Source organism: Nymphalis io, chromosome 28, assembly GCF_905147045.1.
Source record: "Nymphalis io chromosome 28, ilAglIoxx1.1, whole genome shotgun sequence".
NCBI classification, from domain to species: Eukaryota; Metazoa; Arthropoda; class Insecta; order Lepidoptera; family Nymphalidae; genus Nymphalis; species Nymphalis io.
Window position 1 is genome coordinate 5,169,569 of NC_065915.1, and position 23,461 is coordinate 5,193,029.

The following is a 23,461-nucleotide window of genomic DNA, read 5'->3' on the forward strand; positions in this document are numbered from 1 at the left end:
TTGAAAATCAAATACACAGGAAAAACAATTCACAAAACTAAACTAAATACATACGCTTGAGAATTTTTGATATAAACAATAAAAGACGTTCGTCCAAGTTCATTGAAAACCACTAATCAAGATAAAAGCACTAAAGACATTATTTCCACAGGTCAGTACGCGCGTGTGCGCGTTAAGAATTACATGTCGCACGATATTTTGTTGAAATCAAAATGGCGGCATTTATAAGTTTATTTTTTTTATTTGTGACACTGTTACATGAGTTAGTCGACGGCCGTGGATTAGCAGGTACGAAGGAGGTTTTATTATCAATATGAAAAATGACAAATTTATTAATATGAAAAATAATAAATTTAAGGTTATTTTATATTCATGTCGTGTAGATGCAATGTTAATTAGTAGTCGTTTTACAACATGTGTGGCTATGTCTTACTTGATCTTAACATTATATTCGCGTTATACATATGAATATATTTTTTTCTTTATTTTTTCTAAGCTACGACTGTAATATTTTATGCCTTATTTTTTTGTATTTTATTATACGGATACATATAAATATTATTTACTTTGTAAAAGAAATGTCTGTGTGAAGTTATTCGAAACGTGGCTGACAAACGAAGAGTTTTATATGATTTTTTTCCACACACCAAATAAAAATCCACCACCAGTTTGCCAAAAATACCTCAGACCTGAGGAGAGCAACGAAATATAACGGGATTTTCAAGCTACTTATAACATTACACAACATTTAACTTAAGGATAACTCAAAGTGAATCATTTAAAATTAACAAAATAATATTTGTAAATGTAGAAAGAACGTGTATAATATATGTTTGCGTGAAAATCAACTTAGAATAACATTTTTCGGTTGAATATATAACTTTTTTTGAACTAAATATTTGTATATATATTTATTTAACATTTGAATTGTTTATATTAAAGCCTTAAATACATATAAATAAAATAAAAGAATAGCTACAGTACAAATCGTAACCGCGTGGTAAATCTCTTTAAGAGGTAATCATTACACTAAGTATATTTTTTTTATGCTCGTTTGATATTTTTCTATACCTTTTTCTTCTGATAGATTTAATAGAGAATTATGTAAAAAAAACAAGTAATTCTCCTGGTTAATATGACAATTTATACTTAACCTGGAAAAACATTATATTATAATGTTATAGTAAAAACCATTTAAATCCAGTTTAATTAGAACCGAGGGATGTAACATAAACATTTAAAGGATAGATTATGTATCTTAAACTTTATTCAAATATTTCAAGTCAAGTAAAAAGTAACGATACATAAGTTATAAAATATATAAGTCATATCAAACCGAATGAAATGCCGTTTAAATATGTCATTAGATATAGAGTACTCAGTAATTAACATATTTTATGTATTGGTTATATAATAAGGAAAATACACACGACAATTATAGTTTATTTACAAAGTATAGCATTATTATTATTATTGTTAAATAATTTTTTTAAGGTTGTATATAAATAAGAGCCGAGATGGCCCAGTGGTAAGAACGTGTGAATCTTAACCGACGGTCGTGGGTTCAAACCCGGGCAAGCACCACTGAATTTTCATGTGCTTAATTTTTTTTTTATATTCGCCGGGAGGGCAAATGACTCTACTCCACCTGATGGTAAGTGGTAGTAGAGTCCAAACGCGACAACGGCCAGTACAGACGGGAAAAACGTTCTGCACTAGCCGCCTTCGCCTTGCCGGCCCGCAAGATGCCTCTTCACGCCTCGTTTGAAGGAACCCGGATTGTAAGAGGAGGGGAACACGTGAGCTGGTAAGGAATTCCATTTTTTGGAAGTGCGACAAAGTAAGGAGTTGCCAAATTTCTTTGTTCGCGATGGAATTCATGTCACAGTTAGGCGGTGACCAGACCGATCGAGAACCAGCTCGCGTGGACTAAGAAGGAAGGGGGAAGCAGGAATTAGAGAGAATAATTCCTCAGAGCACTCGCCGTGATACAGTCGATAGAAAGCGCTCAGTGCTGCTATCTCACGACGCAATTGTAAAGGTTAAAGGGTGTTTGTAACCTTTACGTCGCCAATAATGCGCACCGCACGTCGCTGCAACCGGTCCAAGGCCTCCAATAGGTACTTAGCGGAGCCATCCCAAAGGTGCGAGCAATATTCCACGCAAGACCGTAACTGTGTTTTGTACAGCAGGCACAGTTGTTGTGGCGTGAAAAAACGCCGCACCTTGTTCAGAACTCCGAGTTTCCGTGAAGCTGTTTTTATAATAGCCTCGATGTAATCCCTTGGACTAAGGTCCCAGCGAACGTCAATCCCCAGCATGGCGATTTTGCTTTGTATTACCAGCGGAGTACCACAGAGGGAGGGAAGAGGGGAAAATGCTGACTTTTTCACTGTGAGAGTGCATACCTGCGTTTTCTTGGCATTAAACTCAACAAGATTATCAGAGCCCCATTTGGCGATGAGGTCTAATGTCGTATCGAGTTCAATGACAAGATCCTTCCGCCTATCCTCAATTTCCGCTCGCCCAGCCACTGCGCGTCTGTGGTATTCACCATGTACTGTACTATCGTCTGCATAGCAATGTACGTTCCCATAAGAGAGCATATCATTGATATGCAAAAGAAAGAGTGTGGGATATAGCACAGATCCCTGGGGGACCCCAGCATTCACTATATAGAATTGTGAAGCGCAACCATCAATTAAAACACGAAGGCTACGCTTGTGTAGGAAGCTGGCAATCCAGGTGCATGGCTGAGTAGGCAGACCATATGCCGGCAGCTTGGAGAGAAGACTTCTGTGCCAGACCCTGTTGAAAGCCTTGGAGATATCGAGGCTGACAGCCAACGATTCTCCATGCTTGTCGATAGCTTCACCCCAGAGGTGTGTTACGTACGCTAGAGGATCACCTGTGGAGCGTTTTGGTCAAGACCCGTACTGACGATCATTAATTAGACAGCGATCTTCTAGGTAATGGATCAGTTGGTTGTTTAGAATCCGTTCCATCACCTTACAAAGTACTGAAGTGATAGCTATTGGTCGATAATTTGCCGGGTCAGACCGATCCCCTTTTTGGGAACCACTTGCACATTAGCTCTTCTCCAAGACTTCGGCACACATCCTGAAGAGAGAGAAAGTTGGAACAGGCGCGTTAACACAGGAGACAGCTTCGCTGCGCAATTCTTCAGCACTATGGCTGGTATTCCATCGGGACCGCTAGCTTTCCGTACATCAAATGATTGCAGCTCAGCACGTACATCACGTTGCCTGATTTTGATGTCAGGCATCGTATGGCCACATGAAGGTGTTGTAGGTGGCAGCGTACTACAATCATCGATGACGGAATTATCGGCAAAGAGTTTAGCCAGGAGATCAGCTTGCTCTTGCGGATCCGTCCGGATTTCTGAGCGGTGGCAGTGAAGGTTGGCAGAAATTGTTTTGCACAGACTTGGTCAGACGCCAGAAGCTACGGGAGCCCCTAGGATGCGAAACAAGGTCATGACCAATCTGTACAATGCGCTGTGCATCCGCTCTCGTGTATGCCTTTCTACAGAACTTGGAATTTTTATTGTAGTTTGCTTTCAGTGAGTCAATGTTAGATGCCCCGCTAATGCATATCGCTAGTGGCGGCAGCTTGGCCTGTGGCACTCTGGTAGATATAAGGCTGTGATCCGAAGAGCCAAGAGGAGCCTGAACCACAACCTGATATTCCACCGGGTGAAAAGTCAGCAGAAGGTCCAGTAGAGAAGGTGCTTGCCCATCAACGTCTGGGATCCTGGTGGGCTGATCAACCAGTTGGGTCAAGTCATGTGTGAGAGCAAAAGCATGAGCAGTCCTACCAGCATGGTCAGTTTTGAATGATTTCAACCATGATTCGTGGTGAGCATTAAAATCCCCCAAAAACACCAATTCCGCGTTAGGAAAATGCTCTTGCGCAGCATCTGCTAGCCGACTAAGATGGTCAAATAATCGACTTGTCTCCAAGTCACCATTGTGGAATCTGTAGAGGCACACGTAGACTCGACTCTGTTGAACCAGGTCCACATATACCACCAACATGGAGAATTGTTGAGGTTAGCGTGGAGTCCACGGATGTTAGAGAACTCGACCTCAAACAGCGAGGGTATGGTGGGGGTGTGCACCGCTGTACGACCGTTATTTCTATTTTGTTGCGCTACCATTTAGGAAAAAAAAATGGAAAAGAGACGTGAAGCGAGCGACGTATTGCCACGATAGGGATGGGAAAAGTGTGGAGGCGTGTTTCCCCAAGTGGTTGCCAAAAGGAAAAATACACTGACCCGCCCGACGGAAGGGCCCCTGAACGTCCCCGGAAGTGGCCGCCGGGACCCCACCATCCGGTCACCTACCGGCACGACGGTCCACCCCGAGATTATGCGTGGCCTGGTAGGGCAGCCTCGCGAGCTGGTTAGGCACGCTCGGGCCCCTGTACTATGCCACGAGCGGCCAGCGGAACAGCCGTTTCTCCGGGTCTCCCTGTCTGGCAGGTCAAAACAGTTTCCCTCGGCATTGGTTCAACAGCCGTCTCCATTGGACCAACAACCATCGCGGCAATACTCGCTCGGGCACTGGCTGTACGCTGGCTGACCTCGAAACGCGGCTGCAAGCCACTTCACGAGTCTTTCACCATGCGTACGGTGGTAACAAGCCAGGCGGATATTTAACATCCTACCACCAGATAAATTATGTATTCCATCAACCCGCATTGGAGCAGCGTGGTAGAATAAGCTGCAAACCTTCTCCTCAAAAAAAAGAGGAGATTAGGCCTTTAGCCTAGCAGTGGGACATTCACAGGCTGTTACGGTTACGATATATAAATGCCATTAATACTGTTACGTAATAGACACACATATAACGTTTTAATAAAAAAAAATGTTTATTGTTTGTAATTCAAACATGGAACGGGAAAAACGAAGGAAAATTGATATTACGAAAATTACGGCCTGCTTTTGTATTTTTTTTGTAGGATATATAATAATTTAATATAATATATAATTATTTCATCTATATCACCCGGTCGACCGAGACTCGTTTGGCTCTAATAATCTATTATAATATTATAAATGCAAAACTAACATTGTATATCTGTTACGCTTACATCTCTAAACCGTTATTGATAAAATTCGTTATGAGGCCCTGCCACCCTTTTTTTTGTCGCTGGAAAAACGCATTACGCGTTTCCCTCACGGGAACAGTGGGGGGGTATGTGGGGCTCGCCTATGTCCGAGGCGCCGAGTGCGCCCCCAACAACGGAATACCCACTAAAAAACCAGCAGTACCCTTTCCGTCATAACAAGGAGCGCCACGGGATCGCTTGCGCATGCTACCACGACGCTCTCAGGCCCTGCCACCCTGGGGTAAAGCGAGAGGACGAATGTCAAAAATAATCACCAGGGGTACATGAGCGTAGTTTATTATTTATATAACACTAACTGAAATCCGGAAAGACAATCTCTCTCTACCCTGATCTAAGTCTGGACCGGCCCTGGGTCCGGCACTGAACCCCAAGAAAGGATTCCTTAAGGTTCAAGCTTGCTTTGTTTATATATAACAGTTGTGAAGCCGCGAGCGAGAACTAGACAGTTATAAATTTCCAGACCTTTCTAAAGTTTCCATTGCGTGAAAAACAAAGATAAGTGGCTTTCCTGTTTGCGACATCACATTGATGTGTGTGATATATGAATTAAAATTTTCAATCGAGTATGTGTGATTGTATGTGTGATTTTTTTATCATTTCTTTTTTGTTATTGTTAGTAGTGTATCCAATCTAAGGTTTATTAATAAACTAAAGTTAACTTAACTGACCCGTGTGTGCCGTTTATCATTTTTATTACTTTATTGGACGTTTTTTTTTAGATAAAGTACATCAAATATTAATTGTTTTTAATTAGTTAAAGCAGACTAGTACAGTAGTGCGAACTCACTTCATTACTCATACGTGAATTGTTGACAACCGACTTATAGTGATATACTATTTTATTGCGTGTATTCTTGAAATGTTATGATTATTATAGTCAATGACGCATATCACTCTGACATTTCGGCTTTCACGACCATTTTCTGAAGTGAATTCAGAGTTTTTTCTTAGAGAATTGCCCTACTGTACTGTACTGTACTACTAGTAAAAGTAGCTCACCAAAATCAAACCATAGAAGCTTTATACAAATAGTCTCCTATGCTAATATTTAATGAAAATCAACTAATGTTTCCCTATGTAGATTAGTATTTATCCCCGAAGAACCGACTAGAAACTCAAAAAAGTTTAGAATGCTTATAAGAATTCTTTATGTTTTTTTTACATAAGCCGGGATTTAAAACCCAAGACCTCATAATATACAGACACAAAAGCGATTCACTATACCAATATATCAATTATTTATATCATCAAAATTAATATATATAACCTGTCATAAAGTATATAATCAAAGTGAATAAAAAATTTATGTTAATTTTTATTGTTACATTTACCATCTTTGTCGAAAATATTATTATATTAAGGAACACGAAACGGTTGCTTTTTTATTATATATATGTTAAGAGCTGGACTTTGGAAACCGGATCACATTCCGATGTTAACAAAAATAAAAAGACCCATTTAATTTACGACTTTGCCTTCGATAAATTTACAAATCTACAGACCTGGTATTTCGTTAGACATTATACATATATACAACGTTGTAATATCGATACATTTTAAGGGCATACTAAAAATATTTTATTTATTTGAATAAGAAGCAGTCAGCACCTCCCGTAGTACATTGGCACTGTAAGAAATATTGTCTATTCCTTACATCAAAAATGCACTTTTGGAAACTAAGATATCACTTATGCCTGTAGATAAATTGTTTCAGCAGTATTAAATATTGCTGTTTGATACTAGAATATTTAGTGGGTGGAATTGAAGATGTAAAGTATATTTATATAAATAATGATTGCGTGGAATGCTGGCAAAATGCTAGCAATTACTTCCCTTGGAATGTTCCCAGTTCTCCTGTCACCAGTAGAGGCAATAAGCGAGGAGTTTTAGCTTGAATATTTCTGCGCTATTACTCCAAGATACATTTAATTCTGAATTTTAATTTAAAGAACAATAAAATTTGATTAAATACAATAATAATAATAATAAATTTATTTATTCTCTCCCACAGACAAATATTTACATTTTTTTGTATCTTAATAATAAATACGGTTGTATGTGGGAGACAAGAGCCCAAACTAGGTAGTCAAGTATCCGTCGAGCGAAATTGTATTTAAAAAAAAAACTAAGAAGTGAATTAAACACGTCTGAATAGATTTGGATCAGTTTAATTGATTATTAAAATTTTATGTCTGGAGCTTATCCGCCACGCTGCTACAATGCGAGTTGGTATAATACACATGTGGCATAATTTCAATGAAATTAGACACATGCAATCTTCCTCACGATGTTTTCCTACACCGCCAAGCACGAGATGAATTATAATCACGAATTAAGGAAATGAAAATTCAGTGGCGCTTGCCCGGGTTTGAACCCACGATCGTCGGTTAAGATTCACGCGTTGTAACCACTAGGCCATCTCGGCTTTTTTTTAAATGTAATTTTTTTTTAAATAGTACATTGATATCAAAATATAAGCAATGCCAATCCACCGATATTTGCTCAAAAAAAGTAATTATATAAATAAATTTCTGTAGAAAAAGATAAAAAAAAATAGTGATATTTAATTTGACTAACATTGTTCATGTTAAGGTTTTATGGTATTCATTATTGAAAGAAAAAGTAATCGTTTTTAATTTGTTGGTTTTCCCTACATTTGTATTTATTTTGTTTGCTCACCTTTCTTGAGACAAAGGTACTCAACAGTACATCCTAAAAATGTCTAAATAAAAAAATACAGAGCAAACCAAATGCCAATTATAAAAAAATAAAAACCAAAAATAATATCATAGTTCTTTTCTCTTTTTTCATTTTAAGTTGACTTGTTTATATCCAGCCTTAAATTTTGCATATTCTTTTTTCGAATAAAATTTTAATATTTTCGAGTATGTTTGAGAAAAATATTTTGTTGAATTGTTTAAATTAAGAATGCCAAAACCCGATACTTGAGAATTTAATAAAAAGAAATAAGAAAAAGTTTTTGGTATCCATATTAAAAAACATTCCGTCAGTTATGAATCTTTTCCTTATTTACATGCGTTTTAATAATTTACTTAAATGAGCATTAAATGCAGTTCATCAATGTACATAAGTGGTTATTTATCTTGAATATGTTGTAGAACATATTTAAATATGTTTTTTAAGTAGACAATCTAATGCGTAATGCTCACATCCTCACATTGAATATCTGCTTAAAGAAATATTACATCCAGATGATGTAACGTTTATTTATGTTTAGTAATGCTAGAATTTTAATTTTAATTATATATTATTGAGATGCTGAAATATATTTCTTATCTTATTATATGTAATAATAAAAATTAAGTTTCTACCGTAAATTTGAATAAAGTTTTATAGTTGTTTTTTTTATTATTACGAGTATGTTAGCAATGTTGCATTTTTCATAGCAGAATGGGGACATCGCATTGAAATTTTTAATCAATATCAATGACTTACGGGCAGCCTAGCGATGCAAAAGTCGCAGTTTCGACCCCTTGGACTTTAACTTGTCGTCCCCACTCCTAAAAGAAGCTGTAGCAACCTTTTACTGGTGGTAGGGCTTTGTGCAAACTTGTCTGGGTAGGTACCACCTACTCATCAGATATTCTACCGCAAAACAGCAGTACTTAGTATTATTGTGTTTCGGTTTGAAGGGTGAGTGAGCCAGTGTTATTACAGGAAAAAGGAACATAACATCCCATGGTTGATTGCGCATTGGCGATGTAAGCGATAGTTAACATTTCTTATATGCTCGTCCGCCTACCTATACTATAAAAAAACAGTACGCTTAATTGGGTTAATAGGAATATTGTTATTCCTTAAAAATGGGCATTGCTGGTTTATACAAAAAAAAAGAAAAAATCGAAGACGTGTCCACGTGTGATCTTTTTGTAGTCTAAAACATAAGCACATAAGCATAACTAATGTTTTCTGGGTTTTCTGTGCTCTGGGAAACCCCTAATTGTAATTAGAGGCCCGCAGAGCTGAGCACGAGTACGGCACCTATTTATTTTTTTTTTTTTTTAAATGGGTACCGTTTAGAAGATATTCCGATGCAATCGATGCCGAAGAATCCCACTTACGCCTCCACTCATATGGCGGAAACGCATACATGCGGTTTTCCAGCTAAATCAATTAAAAAATATATGAAATTCTGCCACATATATATCTAGCAACCAGCTCTGACTGAAGACTGCCCAGCATTGGGAAACTGGCAGGCTCTTTCATAACAATATCACAAACTGTGATATCTCGTGACAATCTATTTTCGTTAAACATATATAAAATTTAATATTATTAATTATAAGATATTTGAATTATAACACCAATAACTTCGTGACCTTTAGTATTTTTGATACGCAGATACGAATTTATGGTCGAACTTTGAAATAAGATTAGTTAAAAATATAATAATAAAGTACTAATAATAGTATTCCTTTTTTAATTAAACCTCTTTTGTATTTATTAATGAACGAAAAAGGTTGAATCAAATTAACAGCTTTCATACTTTTTAATGAGATGTAGTGTTTAAAAATAATAGAGGCATTATTTTTAAGCGTATTAACATTTGAATCATTTATATTATTTAAGCTTGTAACCAAATTTCAATATTTCCACAAATTGGTATGGCTTTGGGCAAGCCTGTCTGTGTGGCTACCACCAACTCATCAGATATTCTTTTACCAAGAAGCAGTACTTCACTCACAGTATTGTTGTGTTGTGTGTTGTGTTGTTGTGTTCACAGCTTGAAGTGCGAGTGAGTCAGTGTACCTACAAGCACAAGGGACTTAATATCTTTGTTCCCAAAGTTGGAAACGATGATGTAAGCGATTAATATTTCTTACAGTGTTTGCCAATGTTTATAGGCAATAGTGACCATTTTCAATTTTTCTTCTTGCAATTAATTAGAACATTTTCCAGTCTGCTTAAAATAAAATAAAAATGTTTTACTATGGATATCCTCAACGCCAACAAATAAACGAGTGTAGCATAACAATCACATGGCACTATAGTAATTTGCTGGCCAATATCAGCCAATCGCAATCTACTGGACAAAGCCGCGGTCAAGCTGTGCTGGCGCTTTCCCGCTACTTTTTTTTACTGGTGTTCCACCAGGCTGGTGGAATAATAGGCTGCGTTGAATTCATTGTAAAAATTTTAGAATTATTGGATATGCGTACAATTCAAATATAGTATATACCCATAAGGGTTTTATCAGGATATAACTTTTTTATATCGATCTATCTCAATGAGGTTTATAACGAATGGCTCTTTTTAAAAGTTAAAACTATTTCATAAGTGTCAAATGTAATAGTGTAAAAGTAAAGTAACAGCCTGTGTATGTCCCACTTCTGGGCTAAGGCCTCCTCTCCTTTTTTGAGGAGAAGATTTTAGAGATTATTCTACCACGCTGCTCCAATGCGGGTTGGTGTAATACAGATGTGGCGGAATTTCAGTGAAATTAGACATAAGCAGGTTTCCTCACGATGTTTTCCTTTACCGTCAACCACAAGATGAATTAATAAACACTAATTTAGCACATGAACTTTCAAATTTACTTACGAGTTGTTGCGAGAACGTTGCACAATGATGATTAAAAATTGCTATGATAGTTTTAAAAAACGCGTAGCTGATTCGAAATGACCGTACATATTTTTGGAACTTTTTTAAACAACAAAGAAAAAATGGCACTAAATGTATACCAAACGAAATGTCTCTAGATGACCACGTAGTGAAGGGAGGGAAAGATATATGCAACGCTTTTGCTAAATATTCCGCATCGGTATACATAGAAAGCACAAATTATGAGGTAGTAAATAGTTCTTCGACATTAATTTTGAACAATCGAACTCAATTTCAGAATTCTTATGTACCATTTAATAATTAGCTTACTGAAGATGAAGTTTTTAAACAACTTTCTACCTTAGATCCACTTAAGGGCCCAGATTATCTAGCTCCGATATTCTTGAAAAAATGCGCTAAACAATTGGTTGCACCACTAACACTTATTTATAATTGTTCTTTGCAAACAGGTATATTTCCAGCTAAATGGAAAATTGCTCATGTAACTCCGATACATAAGTCCGGAAATTCAAAAGATATTACAAATTATAGGCCTATATCTATAAAGATATTACAAACTATAAGCCTTGTACAAAAAAAAATTTACTATCATATAGCACCATCCCTAGTTTCAAATCAGCATGGATTTCGCCCTCATAAATCCACAGCTTCTAATTTAGTTTGTTACGTTTCGGATATCACTGAGTCAGTCGATGCTACTGGTGAAGTACATGCAATTTACACTGACTTCCGTAAAGTTTTCGATCTGGTCAACCATAAAATTTTATTATATAAAGTTGAATGCATGGGAATTCACGGTTCACTGTTACGTTGGTGTGAATCATATTTGGAAAACCGTTCGCAACTTGTCGCTTTTAATGGTTTTAAATTCTTAGAGAGCAACGTACCCTCAGGAGTACCTCAAGGATCACACGTAGGTCCAACATTCTTCTTAATTTTTATAAATGATTTGGCATTTGATATAAAATCTAAATTCAAGATGTTTGCAGATGACTTGAAAATTTACAGAAACATTGAAAGCCAAGCCAATGTCGAAGCTTTACAACATGACATTGATACTATTTATTCGTGGTGCACAAAAAATGCTATGTCTTTGAATATTGAACAAATGTTTTTACACAAAATTTACTAGGAAGAAGTCGCCGATTTACTGTAGCTATAAAATTAACAATATGACCTTTAAAGAAGTTTCTAGTATTAGAGATCTGGGTGTTATCATAGATTCTGCTTTAAGCTTTCGACAACATATTGTGCATATTACATCTAAGGCATCTAAGATATCCGGTCTAGTTTTTAGGCAAATGAAAATATTTAAGGACCATAATTTGTCAATTCTTGTGTTTAATAGTATTGTACGTAGTATCCTTGAGTATTGTAGCACTGTTTGGAGTCCAGGATACCAAGTTCACTCCGGCAAAATAGAGCGAATCCAGAAACGATTTCTGTACCACCTATCGCACACGGACTTTAGATGTAGTCAACTGTTTTCATACGAATCTCGTCTTACTCATTATAATATGAGGTCACTCAAGGAGCGTCGAAGGGTTGCAGATGTGATTTTTTTGTCTAAATTAATAAATGGCCTAATTGATGCACCTGAACTGCTCGACTCTTAAGTTTCGCAGTGCCTCGTGACGGTAGCCGCTTACAAAATCGCAAGACGTTTTGTTTGCCTCATACAAGAAGCAATCTTGGTCAGCATGGTCCGCTGATACTATAGATATTTTTAACGATAATATCAGGGCCATTAAAAAGAAAATGTCTACACAAATGGGTTAATTTTTAGTTCTATTTTTATATTATTTAGTTACTTTTTAGTTTAGTTTAATTCTGTTTTGCTTTTTAGTTATTTATTTTTAATTTATAGGTGATAGTTTTTATAAGTTTTCTTATGTTTGTTCTAATGTTACGCTGTAGTTACTAGCTAATGTAATTTTTTTTTGCTTTTGAGCCCTCATATAAGCATGTAATGTCCACATCGAGAAGACTCAATTGTAAATATTTTCAGTTAAATGTATTATTGTATGTCATTGTTGATTATATAATTGTAGTCAGTTTTGTGGACTAAATAAAAAAAAAATGGCCCTTGCCAACGTTCCAAACATTGAACAATCTCGGCTTTTTATAATAATTTGTAATAGTATTACTCTAAAGTAATCATATTTTGTTACAGGATCCTCACATGACAAGGTTATAGTGTGCTACGTGTCCCGATGGTCGGTTTACAGGCCTGGAGCTGGTAGCTTTGACATATTCGATATAGAACCATCTCTCTGCACGCATCTCATTTATTGCTTCGTCGGCCTTGACGAGAACTCGTTTAAGATTAAAAATATTGGTATGTTTTGATATGTTTTTCATTACTTTTTGGTACACTGATCAGAATATATGGATTTTAAATAAAAAACTCGGTTTTAATTTTAAGCTGTACTGAGTTTGATGGGCTAAATTTTCTTTTAAATTGATCTCATACTTGATAGTGAAAGAATATCGTAAAGAAATCTGCATGTGTCAGAAGACTCTTAGACGTATGAATCGATAAAGAAAAAGAAGAAAAAATCAACCTATACATCCCTTCACATCTGGTTAAACGCCTCATTTTCTTCTTAGACTGTTAGGAGCTTCTCCCACCACAACCTATTGTGGCTTTTGGTTACATATATAGAATTTCATCCTCTAACCCATTTTTTTCAAACCTAAGCACGAGATGAATTATAAACGCTAATTTAGCACAAGCAAATCATATACTTGCCAAAATTCGATCCACAATCTTAGGTTAATATTCACCCGTTCTAGCCACTAGGGCGATTTCGGCTTATTATTATAATCATTTATTATATAAGTTATTGTACATCCAGCACTTTGGTGAGTCAGCTTTACCAATGTAATGATTAATACTTTATTTAAGACTCAATAGACGATTAACATTTGTATTGCCGTTTTGTCCACTTGACATATAATAACATTAATCAACTATAAATATCACCTAATCATAAAAAAACACTACCTCATTTAGAATTACCTTTATTGTCTGATTCAAATCTTGTTGAATTTCTATATGTATTTTATTTATAAAACATAATATTGTATTGAGTTTTTGAGGAAAATTGTGCATTATTACTCATATGTTTATCAAATGTAAATCATTGACGCTTTGATCCCAAGACTTGTTATGTAAAGCCAATATATGTTTTCATTGCTTCAACATAAAATCGAATTTTAAAAGCTCAACAAAGATTGTCACACATCACAGATCAAGAAATTAAGAACCAATAACTTAATTAAAATATATTAATTTGACTTAAAGCCAATAACAGAAAAGTAACGAATAATATTACAGATCCACACCAAGATTTGGAAACAGATAATGGTAAAGGAGGCTTCAAACGTATTGTGGCCTTGAAAGAAAAACACAAACATCTAAAAGTATCAGTTGGTATTGGAGGATGGAATGAGGGTTCTGCTAAATATTCCAAGATGGCCGCTGACTCAAAACTGAGGAATATATTTATAAGGAGCGTCATGAACTTTTTAGAGTAAGTAAAATCATCTATACCAGCCCAAATTTGTATACCTTCACTTGATTAAACATTTGAAGTAACTAAAAATATTCCTATCCTTTTTTAACACATTAGAAAGAGATAGAAAGAAACATTATCAATTAGTTCAGTTACCAAACTACATTCAATAAATTTTCAATCTAAAAACATTGATGGTAGTTTGACAAACAGCTAGAAGGTTGTTTTATAAACTTAAACATTTGGTAAGTGATAAGTTATACCTTGATCACTTTTGCTCATAGAAATTGGCACTACAAGATATAAAAACCACTAAACATAGAGGCTCTGACGCATCTCTTATGCCAGAACACAGCAATACATAGAATTGATATTCGTATTAATATTATATTAGGGTTAAACCAACAGTTACTAATCAAAAGTAAAATATTAGATGATCTAGTCGACACAACACGTTGAAAACATTTTATACATTAAATATATAGCAATTGAATACCTGTCAATATATTATATATATTTATATTTATTTACTTGTTTGTTACAGACTGATTTTATTTATTATTATTACATGATACACCTATTAGTACTCCTATCAATTCCTTTCACCGTTGGTTGCCTGGAAGAGATCTTTTTTTATAGAATATTTAGGTGGACGAGTATATAGGCCACCTGATAGTAAGTAGTTACCAACGCCCATAGACATTGGCATTGTAAGAAATGTTAACCATCGCTAGCATCACCATTGTGCCATCAACCTTAGGAAATAAGATGTTATGCTCTTATGCCTGTTTGACTCACTCACCCTTCAAATCGGAACACAACAATATCAAGTACTTCTATTTAGCGGTAGAATATCTGATGAGTGGGTGGTACCAACCCAGACGAGCTTGCTCAAAGCCCTACCACCAGTGAAAAGTGGTGTATAATAGAATGTATAAAGTAAAGTAAATACGGATTGCGGTCTACGTATGGAAATACAATCTGGGTTTTTCTGTTTCATTTTTATTTGCATACGAGAACTTGATTGTCCTTGAATGCTCAAACAAAAAACGCCTTTAAATTTAAGCACCTTACACTTTTCACCCTTATTCTTTCAATTAATTTAGCTCATATAGATTATAAGCGTCTTTTTCTTCATCTGTAACTTAATTTTTCTTTTCAAATATTTTTCTTATTTGATCTTTTCAATAACAATCCTCGACCTTCAATTGAGATCACATGTTATCTCCTTAGTCATCTATGAACTTAGATACATTAGAATTATGTGTTTTTGTTAGAAAATACTACAAAACAGAAAAGGGACTTAACAGAATATTTTGACTTGTGTTATTTGTTAAATTTCTTGGAACGAACCGCAAAATCGTTGAACAACACCATTTCCATTATTGTGACTTTTAATATTTAAAATGTTTTATTTTCCTTACAGAACTCATAAATTCGATGGTCTTGATCTGAACTGGGATTACCCGACCCAAAGAGGAGGTAAACCGGAGGATAGAAAAAACTTCGTACACTTGATAAGGGTAATATTATTCGTGACATTCCGATTTTACTGGTATTTTATCTTTTAAAACTGATTAATTTGTTTTTGTTCTTAATGCGTTGATACAAAAAAGTATAGAATATTTGGATAATTGTCGATTAGCCAAGTCCTAAGTCTAGAACTCACGATTTTTAACCTAAACTCACAGCATCTACTTGATAAAATCGCTGTACTTACACCAATATGCCCATTATACAATGTCTGCGACTATTAGCTCGTTTGCTTTTCAAGAACGAATAAAAAAAATCATAAGCTATAACAATTTAATTACAAATCTATTCTATTACAAATCTATGGGTTTTTTCCAAAGGATTGTTTAAATAATTCAATAGTAGGAAAAAGTATGTAACAATTATAACATATTTTATTTTTATACAGCGCATAGCTCATGTCGATCGGCTAAATGGCACTTGATACTCCAGCGTCATCTGGTGGCAAGTTATAATGAAGCCGACATTATAAAAACTTTCTATATAACTAATTAACTAATATCAACTAGTATTGAAGTCTAATAATATCAAATATTAATAACAACATCCATTTTTGTATATAAGATAAAGTATATGAAATAAATTAATTACGTCACTTGTGTTTACAATATATTGTTATCGAAGTAAAAATTAAAATAAATCGTAAACTTTACTTGAATTAAATGAAAACATTGTTAAATAAAACACAAACATCGTTATCGGTACTCGGAGTTTGTTCTCGTAGTTATATGATTTGTTTATAAATATTGTTTGAGTTTAATGCGTATATAACCACATCCTATCCTCTTACGATTAGTCTAGTCAAGTCTAGAAGCTAGATAGAGTTCAAAGTACGGGTCGGGTAAATAAAAGTTTTTTGATTTGTCTAACATGAAATCCATTCCTATTATATAAGCACGTAAAGCTATTCCTGTACCTGAACTCTCTCTAATCGTGTCAAATTGTCGTCTGCTTAGATAAATCTAGTGTAAATAATTGTGTGTTATTTATGAGCATACACTTGTGCATATCTCCTGCGCATTTGGCTAGTGTCAATTGAAACGAACGTCTTTTGACGTCAGTGATTTAAATTGATCAAAAAAACAATTCATGATCAAATATATAAATATGATATATTTGTGATAGTTTTCATATATCATGGTTGACGGCTTCGTTGGTCTAGTAGCTAATAATAAGGCCGCAGATTCGTTCATTAATCCATCCGTAGATGGCTTAAACAAAACCTCTAATTAACTATTTTTCCGCGAAACACAATCATATACGGTTTTCTAGTAACGAAATAAACTTTTGACGAGCCGGTTGGCGTGGTTGGTGGATGCTTGCCTTTCACGCTGAAGGTTGTGGGTTCGATTCCCACCCAAGAAAGATATTTCTGGGCATGAACATGTCTGTTTGTCCTGAGTCTGTGTAATTATCTATATAAGTATGTATTTACAAAAGAAAAATAGTATATGTAGCTTATCAGTTGTCTGGTTTCCATAGTACAAGCTCTGTACAAGCTTAATTTGGGATCAGATGGCCGTGTGTGAAAAATGTCCCAGGATATAGGATATATATAGGATAGGATTATTATTAAGGTAACTTTCTCATATTAATTTGATCAACTAACACAACGACAGCGTTATAATTGATGAATTTGTTTCTAATGACATATGTAAGATCGTTGGATAAATTAGCAAATAACAGCCTGTGAATGTCCTACTGCTGGACAGATACCTGATCTTCCCTCGAGGAGAAGAAATGGTAATGGAGCTGGTAACGAATTTCATCTGATATATAAAGATTTCTTCGCGAAAATAAGCAAATTAAACACGAGATATTTCATTGCTAATCCTTCTCGGCTCGTGTGAACACATCACGTTTTTTATCAATATTAATTATATAAAAATCTCGCCTTTTTTGTCATCCCACACTCAACATCCTATTTAAAGCTCGATGACATAATATTTAACTTAAAAATTAAAAAACAAATAATAAGCGTCCCACACGATCAAGATTCTTATAATAAGTATTTTATAATGTTAATTTTATACATTAAATACTTAATGGAAAACATTCTTAATATGGATTTCCTTTTTTTTATTACTTCTGCAAACAAAACAATTATCACGGACGCAAATTTAGGATACTGTAACAAAACAAATAGTAAACTTTTATTTTTACTGGTGGTAGGGCTTTGTGCAAGCTTGTCAGGGTAGGTATCACCTTGATGGGTATCAGATATTCTACCGCAAAATAGTAGTACTTGGTATTGTTTTGTTCCGGTTTAATTACAGGTGGTGTAATTACAGGCACGAGGGACATAACATCTTAGTTCCCAAAGTTGGTGGTGTATTGGCGATGTAAGCGTTGGTGACCAGTTACCATCAGGTGGCCCATTTGCTCGTCCGCCTACCTATACTATAAAAAAATGCAAATATTGTTTTTCAGACGTCATTAATGTTAATTAAAAGCCGACCTTATGATTAATATAGCTATCTCTTTTATACCCCAAGTTACTTAATTCACATTGCTAGAATAATCACTTCAATTTCGCAATATTTATCTTTCCAGGAATTATCAGAGGCTTTCGAACCATATGGCTTCCTTCTCACATCTGCATTGCGACCTGGTAAAGATGATATGGACACTGTGTATGATCTAACACATGTCAATTACTACCTGGATTTTATGATTATTATGACGTATGACTACCATGGAGCTTGGGACGGTGTGGTTGGAGCCAATGCGCCAATACGTGGCCAACACAAAGATGATATATATAGCATAGTAAGTAAACTTTTTGGTAAAAAAATTTATGCCTGTTTGTACTACGTAAGAACAAGTCTGTATGTACTGATAATCATAGAGGATTAGAGTTTTGCTTAGGATTTCAATAACAATTATAGTTAAGTTACTTATAAAGATTACTTGGTATCGCCTGTGATATCCCGGAGGGGGTATTAGTTATTAGAAATATATATCGTTCCTTGGGGTTCAAGCGTACTTTATAGTTAGTTTCATTAAAATCAGTTCAGTGGCTTAGCTGTAAAAGTGCAACAAACATTCAAACAGACTGAATTACGTTCGCATTTATGATATTCGTATAGATATAACTACGTCTGAAAAACTGCGCGGTACAGCTAATCGTTTTACAAATGGGACTTTTATACTTGTCTATTTTTTTAATGGGTGTGATGTAAATTTTTAGGAATACACAGTCAACTACCTCCTGTCGCATGGTCTCACTCCGAGTAAAATGGTATTTGGTTTACCCATGTACGGACGAACCTATACATTCAATACTCGTGGTGTAAAAGACATAATCTTTGGCGAAACAACAACAAAAACAACTGGTTTTCAAGGGCAATTCAGTAAAGAAGACGGGTTCATGGGATACAATGAGGTGAGAATATTACATATCATGATGATTTCGAAGTGATATTTACATATAATTATGAGTATCTAGATTTGAAAGGTGAATGAACCTACAGGCAGAAGGGACATTACATCTCAGTTTCCAAGGTTGGTGACGCATTGCCGATGTTAGGGATGGTTATTATTTCATACATAGCCAATGTCTATGGGCACTGGTGACCACTTACCATCAGATGATCCATTTACTCATCCGCCTGACTATAACATAAAAAAATTACTAGTTCAATGTTCAATTAATTCTTAGTGCAATAAATCACACGATGTCGCTGATATTTCCTAAATATTATTTGCTTTCGTTACTGTCAAAGTATAATTATTTTGTATTATTATTATTAAGAACATCGGTTTATGTTAAATATATATTTTAATATATAATTAAAAAACACATGCGATTCTTTTTAAGCTATATTTACATCGTTGTTTAAATACTAATTTCAATATTATATAAAAAAAAATTAACAGATCTGTTTGGAAATTACAAACAAATCCTCACTATGGACTCAACACTGGGAGGAGCATACGAGCACGCCGTACATCCGAGATGATGAACGTTTCATCACTTACGATAATCCTCGCTCCATCGCCAATAAAGTGAAGTAAGAACTATATTATACTAAATACACATATACTTGAGAACGTAATGTATTTTGATCAAACTTATATAAAGTCATTGAATACTAGTTCTCAATTTATTATCATAGGGAGTCGTCTCCCGTCTAATTCAGAAATAGCAGTAACAATTTCCAAAGATCGTTTTTTTAAATATGAAAGGTTTTCGTACAAAATTTTGTCTTTAAAGAATCGCTTCAGAAATATTTAACTCGGAGACGGAGGTTGTTTCGTTATTATTTTCTATTGAGAGAATCTAATTACATTTGTTTTGATTTGATCAAAATGTTATCAAACTCAATACTTTATACTATAATATAGTTACAACAATCCCGACCTCCGTTTTCCCCACCACCTACAATACCTTCAAGTCAAGACTGAATAGCCATTTTCTTTGCAATGGCGCTCCACCTTAGACTGTATCTTCACTTTCCATCAGGTGTGATAACAGTCAAGCGCTAGGCGATATATTAAAAAAAAAAGTTTTTAACTCGCTCTTAAATTATATGATTTCAACAGATATGCAATGGATCGTGGTTTCGGTGGCTTCTCAGCTTGGAGTATCGTCACTGATGACTTCAGGGGTTCCTGTGACGAGGAACCAGATACTTACAAAGATTACATTGAGAGATTCAATAAGATTTCAGACCAAAATCTATTGAAAGATGCCCTAATAAGTTTAACAGAAGGTAAAGTAATAAATTCTTACATCCTTACTTACAAGCTTTATGCACATTTAAAGCTCTCTTTCTGACATCACTGATTTTTTTTTATAGAATAGGAAGGTGGACGAGCATATGGTCCACCTGATGGTAAGTGGTCACCAAACGCCCTTAGACATTGGCATTGTAAGAAATGTCAACCATCGCTTACAGCCAATGCGCCACCAACCTTGGGAACCAAGATTTTATGTCCCTTGTGCCTGTAATTACACTGGCCCACTCACCCTTCAAACCGGAACACAACAATATCAAGTATTGCTGTTTTGCGGTAGAATAACAATTTGACATTCGAAAGAAGAAGATACAACATTGTTTATCTGGATTGCAATTTATAAATGTACCTATTTATGTGAAGTATAATTATTTTATCTGTACATATAAATAGTAATATTTTGTAACTTAAAACCTTCCTATAAGAATATTTATATATACTGTCAAAGAATCATAAAAATCTACATATAAACACATAAACATAGGTTATATAAAGTTAAATTAACAGCCTGAATGATCCACTGCAAAGGTCTCTTTTCCTCTCAAGGATTAGAGCCTAATCCATATCTCTTATCCAACACGTGTGTATCTTCACGATATTTCCTTCACTATACAATTAAGTCCATTAAAACGTCAGTGAACCGGATTTGATAACGTAACCTTCACTTAAAGTCCACATGATCTATCCATTGAGGTGATCTTTTTTTCTAATCTTGGTTTAAAATATTTAAATATTAAAATATTTAAACCAAGATTAGAAAAAATGTTTGTCTGTCGGTTTTCTACAGAATATATTTCGGAGAGTGTGCCCAGGAACTACTTAATTTGGTTCCTTCGTCACTTTTTTACCACAGAACTGCAAGGCATCGTAAAGTCTGCACCCGTACGTAGTTGATGTATCTAAGACACGTACGAAACGATTTGCTTCCTCGTTTCTGATACGCACCGCTAAGATCTGGAATATCCTCCCGACCTCCGTTTTTCCCACCACCTACAATATGGGTACCTTCAAGTCTAGAGTGAATGGGCATTTTCTAGGCAAGCGCTAGCTTATATATATATATATATATATATATATATATATACAAAAAAAAAAACAAAAAAAAAAGTTCCACCCATGGCTTCGCGTGTTCGGTGGTAATTTAGGAGAAGTGTATCGTACTTATTCATATAAATATTAGTTTTTCCTTATCCCGTATGCGTTCACAGTTGTTCTTATATTTATTTACACTAGTGTAGTGTCGTTCGTGTCTAAATTGCATGTGTTAGATATCCCGTATCATTGTCTGATCCCCTGATAATGTACATAAAATTTCACCATGATTATTTGAGTAGATAAGACGTAAAAACGTAACCATAAACAAACAACTTCCTTTTTCATTTATAATATTGTAGGAGCATTTTTATTAACTTTTAATTTATTTGATTTTCAGGCGACAATGAGAATCAATTCTACGTGATATCGGATAAAAAAGTACGCTTACGTCTTCCGAAGCCGAGTTTCGCTAATTATCCCCTTCTAAGAACTGTCAACGAAGCTATATTCCTAGCAACAGAAGAGAAAAAAGTTCTAGATGAAATGGAAAAGATTAAAACTCAAAGAAGGAATGAATTGGAGAAGGGCAGTTCTCCCTGTATTAGGACTTGCACAGAGGTCTGCTTTTATGGCTTGTAAGGTGACAGATGACGGTGACGTCACAATGTGCAGTTTCCTACTATTACTTTAGATAACATAGAATGTAGATTTGATACCTCATATACTATTTTTTTTTTAAATTTTGTAACAGTTTGTTTTTAAACCTAGATGGACTTTAAAAAAAATACAAAGATCTTAATATTATTTTTTATTTTTATTTAGTTAAAGTTAGTTGCATTATTTACTTTGACTAGTCAATACAGTTGTATAACTTTTGTAATAAAAATAAATTAATGATAAGACAAATGCCTAATAAATAGAAGTGTATTTTTGTATATTAGTCCTCTACGCGTTCCTAAGCAGTTCATCCATTTTGATGAAGCGAGGTAGAAAGGTTATAATCCTAGGTAATTTCGATAAATGTTCAGGCGGCTTTTTTTCGTTGAAAAAACCTCAATACCACAACGTAGTCTGGAAATTGGAAGTATACACCGTGGCTCAGAAAGCACGTAAAGCCGCTGGTCCTGCTCCTAAACTCTTTCCGGTCGTGTCGGATATGCTGTCCCATCAGCTATTATATAGATAGTGTACCCATATGCTCATACACTTCAGCACAATAATATGCCTAGCCTGGTCTAGTTGTCTAGCTGCCAAATTGGTCAGGAGAACATCATCATCTCTATCCGCGCGTAACCGGTATAAGTAGCTAGTACTTAATAAATATGAACTGTAATTTATTATATTAAATTTTTGTACTGATTGAATTACTTAAGGAAATAAAAAAATAAAAAAAAAACTATTTTGCAGTTATATAATATATTATATAATTAAAAAATTGTTAATACGTAAGCATGTATTTCAAATATAAAAATTTTAAATAAAATTTTTTAATCGTTGAACACTTCCCCTTTCCTTACCGGTTGTCAAGTAAACGGTAGATTTTTGATTTGCCTAAAATTGACTCTTTTTGGGGTAGAGAAACGAAATAAATGTTATAGTTTAGCAAAAGGAATAAAATTTATAGTTTAAAAACCATACTTGTCTTGTTTTTAAATAAGAATTAAATATTCCGTGAATCACAATTAAGGTAAGGATAGGTTATCTTAATTATAATAATATTATTCAATTATTAATGAAAACAAAATTATTGTAAGATATTTTTTATTGAAAATTATCACAAAGAGAGTATTCAAAAAAATCTTTATAATTCGAACAATTTATCAGTCATCAATATTATTTTGTAAAAAATGAGTATTTCCTTTTGTAGCTTAGTCTATATGGTTTTTTTATGAAATTGT

At 34.6% G+C, this 23,461-nt stretch overlaps 2 protein-coding genes across 2 annotated transcripts in view; one reads left to right on the plus strand and one right to left on the minus strand.

The window, feature by feature from the left end:
* The window catches only part of LOC126779087 (probable chitinase 2), a 90,255-nt gene extending 90,059 nt beyond the window's left edge, over window positions 1–196 (minus strand). Inside the window, exon 1 of the mRNA XM_050502923.1 lies at window positions 55–196. Coding sequence (XP_050358880.1) covers window positions 55–103 — 49 coding nt within the window. The 5' untranslated portion in view covers window positions 104–196. The remainder of the gene's footprint in view (window positions 1–54) is intronic.
* LOC126779091 (probable chitinase 2) lies at window positions 125–23,198 on the plus strand. The gene is made up of 9 exons (XM_050502927.1): window positions 125–288; window positions 12,911–13,075; window positions 14,078–14,273; window positions 15,682–15,778; window positions 18,342–18,557; window positions 18,979–19,173; window positions 19,668–19,801; window positions 20,334–20,503; window positions 21,961–23,198. Exons 1-9 carry the CDS (start codon window positions 213–215, stop codon window positions 22,200–22,202), a joined length of 1,491 nt encoding a protein of 496 aa, XP_050358884.1. The 5' UTR covers window positions 125–212; the 3' UTR covers window positions 22,203–23,198.
* The last annotated feature ends 263 nt before the right edge of the window (window positions 23,199–23,461 follow it).

Bases quoted from the DNA above. Each gene is read 5' to 3' on its own strand.
- LOC126779091 (XM_050502927.1), top strand. From the start codon at position 213: ATGGCGGCATTTATAAGTTTATTTTTTTTATTTGTGACACTGTTACAT. The intron at 19,174-19,667 runs GTGAGAATATTA...AAAAATTAACAG, and splicing joins GGTTCATGGGATACAATGAG to ATCTGTTTGGAAATTACAAA. The intron at 20,504-21,960 runs GTAAAGTAATAA...TTTGATTTTCAG, and splicing joins CCTAATAAGTTTAACAGAAG to GCGACAATGAGAATCAATTC.